This window comes from Gavialis gangeticus, unplaced genomic scaffold (genome assembly GCF_001723915.1).
Source record: "Gavialis gangeticus isolate Ggan-Ray unplaced genomic scaffold, GavGan_comp1, whole genome shotgun sequence".
In the NCBI taxonomy this organism is placed as follows: domain Eukaryota; kingdom Metazoa; phylum Chordata; order Crocodylia; family Gavialidae; genus Gavialis; species Gavialis gangeticus.
In genome coordinates, this window is record NW_017729022.1 from 173,563,549 (window position 1) to 173,573,472 (window position 9,924).

Genomic DNA, 9,924 nt, shown 5'->3' on the forward strand with positions numbered 1-9,924 from the left:
GGATGCGGCCAGCCTGGAGAGGGTTCAGAGGAGGGCCACCTGCTTGGTGAGAGGGCAGGAGGACAGGCCGTATGAGGAGACTGGGGGACCTGAATCTGTTCAGCCTCAGCAAGAGGTGGCTGAGGGGAGATCTGGTGGCTGCCTACAAACTCATCACGGGAGATCAACAGCAAATAGGTAGAGCCCTTTTCTCCCAAGCACCACCCTGGGTGACAAGAAACAATGGTAATAAGCTGATGGAGAATAGGTATAGGTTAGAGATCAGAAGGCAATATTTTACAGTTAGGGTAGCCAATATCTGGAACCAGCTTCCCAGGGAAGTGGTCCTTGCCCCTACTTCGGTAAATTCAAGAGAAGGTTGATGATCACCTGTCTGGGGGGTTCATTTCTGCCTGTGGCAGGGGGTCAGTCTAGATGATCTGTTCAGGTCCCTCCTGACCCTAGCTACTATGAAACTATGAAAGGACGTGGTCATCATGGGGGACCTAAACTATCCGGACATCTGCTGGGAAGAGCAGTCAGCCAGGTCTGACTGCTCACGTAGGTTCCTAGCCGAGATACAGGACCTCCATCTAACCCAGGAGGTACACAGTCCCACCAGGAGAAATGCTCTCTTAGACCTGGTCCTGGCCACAGGCGACAACCTGGTGAGGGGACTGCGGGTGCTCGATCACCTGAGCAACAGTGATCATTGCCTACTGGAATTCATCATCCAGTGCAGGGCAGCAAAGGCCTGCAGCAAGACAGTAACCCGGGACTTCAGGAGGGCAGATTTCAATGAGGTAAGGAGATCAGTCGGGGAAAGACTGAGGTCCCGGAGGGGAGGGGAGATGGGAGTCCAAGAAGAGTGGTCGTTCCTTAAGGAGACAATCCTGCATGCTCAAAGGGTGGCAATCCCAACAAGGGTCAAAGGGACAAGAGTGCTCAAAAGGCCCAGGGTTGGAGTGGACCTAGTCAGGGACCTCCTGGTGGGACTGGACGCATCCAAATCAGCAGGTCCTGATGATCTCCACCCCAGAGTGCTGAAAGAATTAGCAGAGGTCATTGTAGGTCCCCTGGCACAGCTTTACAAGCATTCGTGGTGCTCTGGCGAGGTGCCAGAGGACTGGAAGAGGGCCAATTTGGTCCCCATTTTCAAAAAAGGGAGGAGGGAGGACCCAGGAAACTATAGGCCAGTTAGTCTTACCTCGGTCCTGGGGAAGCTCTTTGTGAAAATTGTCCAGGAGCACATCTGCAAGGGACCAGCGGGGAGTATACACTTAGGAGCAAACAACATGTGTTCATCAGAGGCAGGTCCTGTCAGACCAAATGGGTGGCCTTCTATAATCAGGTCACTAAATCCTTGGACATGGGCATCACGGTGGACATAGTCTTTCTGGACTTTAGAAAAGCCTTCGACACTGTCTCTCACCCCATTCTCATTAAAAAATTAGGCGACTGTGGTGTCAATCCCTACATGGTCAGATGGGTTGCCAATTGGCTGGAGGGCCATACCCAGAGAGTGGTGGTGGATAGGTCTTTTTCAACCTGGAATGATGTGGGCAGTGGGGTTCTGCAGGGCTCGGTCCTCGGGCCCGCACTGTTCAACATCTTCATCAGTGACTTGCATGAGGTGGTGAATAGCACCTTGTTCAAATTCGCAGATGACACTAAGATGTTGGGGGAAGTGGGCATGCTAGAAGGGAGGGACAAGCTACAATCAGATCTGGACAGGTTACAGGGGTGGGCGGATGAGAACAGGATGGGTTTCAACACTGACAAGTGCAGGGTACTGCGCGTGGGGAGGAAGAATCAGCAGCATACTTACAGCCTGGGGAACTCCCCTCTCGCCAGCACAGAGGCAGAAAAGGATCTTGAAGTCATTATTGATTCAAAGATGAACATGGGCCACCAGTGTGGGGATGCAGTCAGAAAGGCTAACTGCACCTTGTCATGCATACACAGATGCATCACAAGAAGCTCCAAGGAGGTGATCCCCCCCCCCCATGCGACCTTGGTCACACCCCAGTTGGAGTACTGCATCCAATTCCGGGCGCTGCACTTCAGGAGGGATGTGGACAACATTGAGAGGGTCCAGAGGAGGGCCATTTGCATGATCAGGGGGCAGCAGGGCAGGTCCTATGAGGATAGGGTACAGGATTTGAACCTGTTCAGCCTCCACAAGGGAAGGCTGAGAGGGGATCTGGTGGTCGTCTATAAACTGGCCAAGGGAGACCAGCAGGCAATGGGAGAGTCTCTGTTCCCTCCAGCACTACTGGGAGTAACAAGGAACAACGGCCATAAGCTGACAGAGAGCAGATTCAGGCTGGATATCAGGAAGCACTACTTCACAGTCAGGGTGGCTAGGATCTGGAACCAACTTCCAAGGGAAGTGGTGCTCACTCCTACCCTGGGGGTCTTTAAGAGGAGCCTAGATAGACACCCTGCCAGGGTCTTCTGACCCCAGTACTCTTTCCTGCCTTGGCAGGGTGTCGGACTTGATGATCTGCTCAGGTCCCTTCTGACCCTACTAACTATGAAACTGTTTAACCAGACTGGGGCATAGTATTCCACTAAAGATTAGACCAGTGCTAAGGCTGTTTTTCCTCAGTGCGTCAGCACCGGCTTCTCAAGAAGGACCAGCGGATTTCTGAAGAAAATTACTGTAGGTTTTTAACTTAGCTGCTGTCATAGTTAAGTGATTTTATAGGACATTGTTCTATCTATAATGATTCCTAAATATTTTGGAGTACTATTATGGAAGCTGATTTCTGAAAACAAGAATGGATTTATAATTAGCTTGTTTATTGTTCACGTGAAGTATAGACACTTTCATTTTCCCAGGGTTTGGGCACACAAGCCATTGCTTAAAGTAGGTATCTAAAGAATTTAGATTAGATGAAAGTATTATTTCTGCTCTGGAGAAACAGGAGTTTTGCGTAAAGAGAATAATATCATCAGCATACTTGAATTTTCTTGAGGAAGTGTCCAGGAGGTCATGAATGTAAAGATTAAACAGCAGAGGTGCGAGGGCTAATACCTGCTGGAGTCCACTGCTCAATTTATGTGGTCTACTTTTACTGTTATCAGAAACAATCTAGAACCACTGATTGCTAAGCATGTTGTCTAGTAAATAAGCAACTTTAAGACAAGGTATGATGTCCAAAAACTTTAAGATAAGTCCTTGTCTCTAGACTGTATCATATGCAGCCGAGAAATCAAGGAACACAGCTAGTTTTTAGTGACTTTTCAAAGCCATTTTCTATATTGATAGTCAGGACCATGGAGTCCTGCAGTCACTTCCGCAAATGGGGGCTGCCTGGTTTGGGAAAGAGAGACTCAGCAGGCAGCTGTTGCTGCTACTCTCTTCCCTCCCCCAACTCTCCCAGACCAGGAAAGAAGCATGCAACCATTTACTCTTGCAAAGGGGCAGGGGGGGAGTCTCTCACAAGAGAGATCTTGTTGACACCTGGAAGATGTTCCCCCAGAATGGGCATGTTTCTCTTGGGGAGAAATTGAGTGAATGCTTATATGCTTGTCATTTCTAGTAGTAGAAAAGTGAATTCTCCCAGTAGAAAATGTAATGCCTGTAAACAGCCTAAAAGAGCTTGGCTTGTTCATCTCAGCAAGACGATGACTAAATGTATATATTATTGCTCTCTCTAACTCCACTTGGGGGGGGCAGTGGCGAGGGGATGCGTGAGAGATGGAATCTAAATGTAAGAAAGAACTATTTAAGCTAAATGATTTTCACCACATACTGATATTCTTAAACTTGCCATCTGACATTGGATTTAAAAGTAGCTTTATTAAGACTAAAATAACAAATTTCCAGAGTTATTCTCTCAATATCTGATCCAAAGCCTCATTATATTAATAATGGCTTCAGATCAGATCCTACATATCAAGTGTTTTTAGCTTTCTGCTAGTCCAAACTCCACCTGAGATCTGAATAGTTAAGCTGTGGTTTCTACTACTTATAAAGTCATTGTACTGTTATAAGAAGTAGAAACCACTGTTCAGCTTCTCCACACTAGCATACTATCAGATACAGTAGCACATTTGTAAAATTACTGTAAGGTTTACACTGTCTCTATTCACATTTAATTCATAATAATCATATTAATTATGATTTCTAGCACTACCTAAGGTCCCACTAAGAATAGAGTCCCATTGTGCTTAACAGCATATGATGATATGTTGTCAGCATTCAGGGCTAAGTGAGAATTCATGTTAAGAGTTAAAGCACAGTTAAATACTGAGTACAGATTGAACTTGGAGTATTTATTTTGACTTTCTATTCCTTTATATTCATACTGGTCCCAAGCAGATTATATAGACAGGTTACAGAACAAAGAAAGTAGGAACCTATAACATTTTAAAAAGAAGCTACATATAAACACAAACAGTTGAAGTTTATAACAGAAAACAGTTCTTCATAACAATATGTTAACTACTAGAAGGCTGGAGTTATTCTTCATTTTTACACATTTTTGTTCCCTAGGTAATCTGAATCTTTGAGACATTACCCTTTCCATAGATAAAAAGTGTAATCAGTTTCTAACAATCTAATTAACGTGCGAGGCATACTTGAAATATTCTACAATACTCCTGGCAGTAATAAAATGTTTTTGCTGCCTGAGTAAGCAAGCAAGCAGATTTCAGATGACAGTAGGTAACATTTCTGCTGACCATGATTTTATGAAAAAATATATAAAGAACTTCTCAAAGAAGAAAAGCATTCCAAAACTGTTATATTTCAAACAGATGTTGGCACAGATTTTCTTTATCCCTTCAGAAACAAAAATACTTGGGCTGAAATTTGTGCATTTGGGCTCCTCCTCCACCTTATTTTTCCCCCTCCTAGCAAAGACCTTGCATTCACCTTTGTTGAATTTTACTTTGCTGTCTATAACCCAGCTCAACTCATTAAAACTCCTTTCAATTTTAATACTACCATCCAAAGCTTTTTCAACCTCTTCCAGTTCTTATCTTCAAATATGATCAGTATATTTTCTTTTCAGGTATCTAAACCAGTGGTTCTCAAACCTTTTTTGTACCAGGACCCATTTGTAAACATTGATGGCCAGTCCCAACTGAATGCCCCTCACTCCTACCCCACTGCCCCTGCCCCAGGTCACACAGCTCCCTAGTGTGTGGGGCAAGGGGGTGGGAAGGAGAGAGGGTCTCCTCATGCAACCCCTCACAAGCTGGAGCTCTGCCAGCCTGCAAGGGAAAACTCACAGTTTCCCACGTTTCTCTCCTTTAAAGGAGAATCCATTTTTAAAATTTGTTTGCAACATTTTCATATATTCTTACAACCCACTTTTGGGTCACAACCCATCATGGGTTGAAAAATACTGATCTAAACCATTAGTGAAAAAATTAAACAACTTGATTTGAGGTTAGGGCAAAGATAAGTTAGGAGTTTTAAGTGTTCTAATACATTCTGAATGTCCTTTTAACAAATGTATATGTTAACAAATTTATGGTTTTGAAATAAAGTTTAAGACTTACATTTTACTATGGAGCTTACTGCACAATTTATATTTATTTGTGACCTGCGCATATTATACAGAACAGATAATTAAGCACACACTTCAAAATTTACTATATGTCCGTGAAACATCTCTACAGTACAGACATGTTTCCATAGTATGACCCACTGTTCTAGCATGCAAACATTACCCTAGAAGATGGTATTTCCTGAAACCTTAGTGTAGAGGACAAGCCTAAGTTTAGGCTTAAGTTCTAATGTAGTAGTTCAGGGCACTGTAGCACCAAGACCCCACAGGGGTACTCCAACACAGGTGCTACTGCCATGGCAGTAAAGCTGCCCCACGTGCATTCCTTCTGCATTAAGGCTCTGATAACGCTGAAGCAGGCCATCCCCCACCATGTTCCAGGAGGAAACGGGGGAGGGAGCCAAACCAGGAAGGAATACACCGCACGAAGTAGCTCTTCCCTGCTTTAGGCCGATCAGAGCTCTAATGCAGCTGAACTGTGCGCATGAGCCAAAGCCCTTCCCAGGCTGATTGCGCAGCAGGTGCACAGGGCACTTACCTGGAGGCAGCAGAATCTGGCTGCAAAGCACTGAGGTAAGCTGAGGCAGCACCGGTCCTTCTCAACCAGGGATGCCGCTACATTCAAAAAGGTGATGGAGTGCCCTGACCCTGAAAAGGTTGATAACGGCTATTCTAATGGTTCCCCTAGAAAAGGGTACAGAAGTAGTTCAAATTTCTACAAGTAGACAAAAATAAACTACGAGTAGACATACTCTTGTCAGGAATGCTACTTGTATGACTGATGAGTGGAGTCATACCCCAGTTAGGAGAAGCACTCAGCCACGCAAATATCCAATTAAATGAAGTAGCTGGAAGACCATCTCTATTAAAGGAATAAAATCTTCCTCCAAAAACCCAATTCCCCCCTCCCCCAGTCCATCTGCATACATTTATTAAAAATCTCAAGACTTAGTCCAACATTTCAGTTTAATTTTTGCATCTCTAATCTCTATATTTCAACAAACAGCAGAAAAGACTTACCAGCTTCCTGTGAATTTAATACTTCTAAGGCATGCATCATGGCACTTGCGAAGACATTGGCATCTTCTTTGCTGCCAAAGTTAAGACCATACACCTGTCTAGCATCACGCCACTGGTGGAAGGTTTGTGTAGCCTGATTGTACTTCAGCCCTTTTGGAATGGCACAATTTATTACCACCTAAGAAAATAAAGTAAATACTTTTAAGCACAACTTAAGTCTCAGATATGTACTTTGTTTATCATTCCTCACAAATTTCAGCTTCTTTCCCATAGTCATTTGTATTTACTAAATCTCTTTCATTATGTTATTGCTAAATTTAACACTTGGCTACTCATCATAAATTTAAAGAACTGCTCCTTTTTACACCTTGGTCCCAACGCATTAGATCTGTGCTGAAAACTGACAGCCAAAAGTACCAGTATGCTATCATGGAATTTTTTGCAGCCAATTGGTGACGCATCAGTTTCTACAAAATACTTAATTTTACTGTTTCCAAAGTTAGAGTACAGATTTTAGCGCGATCCAATTCAATATTTTCTTCTTCAGTTTTTAGACAGCCTAAAACAAACCTTACATACGCTACCCTTTTATCTCAACAGAATGTTAAACTGTTATTATTAAGCTTAGAAAAATATTTAATGTTGACACTTCAATCAATTTTAGCATAAATGATTTGTAAAGTGTGAATCTCTGCATCTGAATATATGAAGTTGTGTACAACAAACTATTGATCTATGCTTTATCAGTTCCAAAGCAAAGACTAACTGGGCACAGAAGGGGAGGAAAAATTAAGAGTGCTCCTGGAACCACATTACACTTAGACCATACGAAATCTGTGGAATGTTAAGCCACGTTAAACTTAAAATGTTCTGTAAGTAGCTGCAAGTTAAGGGTTAATACTGCTGCCCGGCTTGGACCTCCAGGTTGACCTCCAGGTTGACCTGGCCTCTTGGAGCGCTGCCCAGCCCCATGCCACCCCAGCCAGGGCCAGCCGCCACCTGGTTCCGCTTGGAGGGGTCGCTGGGCACTGACCCCGAGGCCCCATGTCTCTGCTGGAATCATTTGGAAGCACCTCAGGCCAGTCACCGTGGCAAACCTGGATTTGTGCCCAGGCTCCTGAAACTGCCACCAAGCTTGGGCTTCCAGGTCGTTCTGATGCTGGTTGTCCCTGTCCGCAGGCCCACGTGCACTGCCCAGGTGCCCAGACTTACCTCTGGACAGGCAGGGGAAGCATGCGAATCAGCCCTGTGGTGACTTGCAGTAGTCACCCGGGCCTGAGACTCCTGTCCCTATATACCTGCAGGTACCTTCCTAAATGTAGTACCCATGCCGGGCTCCAGGGCAAGGGGTCAAGGAGCGCGTTTTGCATGACCCCTTACAGACTTCCAGGTGCCGATCGTGTACCAGGTCAACCAACATCATTGAGTGCTTGGGGGGCAGGGCATGCGTGGGTGTGTGTTTCAAACACCAGGTCAACCCACTGATTCCTATGGGAGGTTTTCTGGACACCAGGTCAACCTGGGCATTTGAATGGGTAGCCTCCCTGGCACCAAGTCAACTCCTGCATTTGAACAGCAGGCCTCTCTGCCACCAGGTCAACCCCGGCACTTCAACAGAAGGCCCCTCTGGCACCAGGTCAACCCTGGCCTGGCACTAGGGCCTTTTGAGGCACCACATCAACCCATGCATTTGAACAGCATGCCTCCCTAGCACTAGATCAACCCAGGCATGGCAACAGGGCTTTTCTGGACACCATGTCATCCCATGCATTTGAATGGCAGACCCTGCGGGCACCAGGTCAACCCACGCATTTCAATGGAAGGCTTCCCTGGCACCAGGTCAGCCCAGGCCCAGTGATGGGGCTTTTCTGGACACCACATCAACCTGTGCACTTGACTGGCAGGGCTCTCAAGCACCAGGTCAACCCAGACGTGGCAATGGAGCCTTTCTGGGCACCAGGTCAACCTGTGCATTTAAATGGCAGGCCTTTTCAGATGCCAGATCACCCTGGGAATTGCAATACTGGCCTTTCTGGACCCCAGCTCAGCCCAGTCATTCCAAGGTGGGCCTTTTCAGACACCGGCTCAGCCCAAGCACTGGAATGGCAGGGTGCGTTTCGGACACCAGGTCCACCCCAGCCTTGCAGTGGGAGCCTTTTTAGACGCTGGATCAGCCCAGGCATTGCCATGGGGGGCTTTTCAGACACCGGGTTAGCCCAGGCATTGCCATGGGGTGCTTTTCAGACACTGGGTCAGCCCAGGCATTGCAAGGTGGGCCTTTTTGGACATTGGGTCAGCCCAGCCTTTGCAGTGGGAGCCTTTTTGGATGCCAAGTCACCCCGGGCATTGCAAGGCAGGCCTTTTCAGATGCCAGGCCAGCCCAGGTATTGCCATGGGGGACTTTTTTGACACAAGGTCCACCCCACCCTTGCAGTGGGAGCCTTTGCAGATGCCAGGTCACAACAGGCATTGCAAGGTGGGCCTTTTTGGGCATGCTGTCAACCCATACATCCCTATGGAAGGCTGACAGAGTGCCTGGCAGAATTTTTTAGTGTCTTATTTTGCTGATGAGTATTTGCATTTTACTTTCTATTCTTTCCTCCTGTCCTACCCCCCACCCCAACCAGTCAGGCTCACTAATACTGTTTCTTGGCTGACCGCTCTGACTTGCTATTAAAGGGCTGGGAAGCAGGATTATAGCTAGAAGCCAGAACACATAGGTTCTTCCCCCTTCTCTGGGTGGAAGTGGGGCTAGGAGTGGTGAATCCCAGGATGTTGGAGGACTGTAAATTGCTCATTTTCTCTTTGTGGAGCAGACTGAAATTACCTTAACACAAGCTAGGCATGGCACTAGTATGATTTAACAAGCTTAAACTATGTGTGCACATGTTTAAAGTGCCCTTAGGCTCATGTAAGTGCAACTTGTTCTGTCTACACCCATTATTTCAACAAATGGAGAGGCATATGGAAGACTAATTTTGCAGACAGCTGCAAGGTTTAATACAAAGACCACTCCCAACAAAGTTGATTGTTTAGAGTTACATAAGAGGACCACAATATTTGTGCAGACCTCTAGAAGTACTTCACACCCTTCATTGTGCGAGTGACCACAGGGATGAATTTTTGTCTAGCACTGTATATTTCATAGTTTCATAGTTCCTAGGGTCAGAAGGGACCTGAGCAGGTCATCTAGTCTGACCCCCTGCTATGGCAGGAAAGAGTACTGGGGTCAAACAACCCCAGCAAGGTGTTCGTCTAACCTCCTCTTAAAAACCCCCAGGGTAGGAGCTTGCACCACTTCTCTTGGAAGTTGGTTCCAGACCCTAGCCACCCTGACTGTGAAGCAGCGCCTCCTGATATCTAACCTAAACCTACCCTCTGCCAGCTTGTGACCGTTATT

The 9,924-nt window shown here is 46.0% G+C and overlaps 1 protein-coding gene across 10 annotated transcripts in view; it reads right to left on the reverse strand.

Annotated features, from left to right (window-relative positions):
• The window catches only part of ENAH (enabled homolog (Drosophila)), a 258,824-nt gene that overhangs the window by 103,242 nt on the left and 145,658 nt on the right, over window positions 1–9,924 (reverse strand). For all 10 annotated transcript variants that reach the window (XM_019516522.1, XM_019516521.1, XM_019516524.1 and 7 more), the window contains one exon: window positions 6,525–6,702. In XM_019516522.1, coding sequence (XP_019372067.1) covers window positions 6,525–6,702 — 178 coding nt within the window. The remainder of the gene's footprint in view (window positions 1–6,524; window positions 6,703–9,924) is intronic.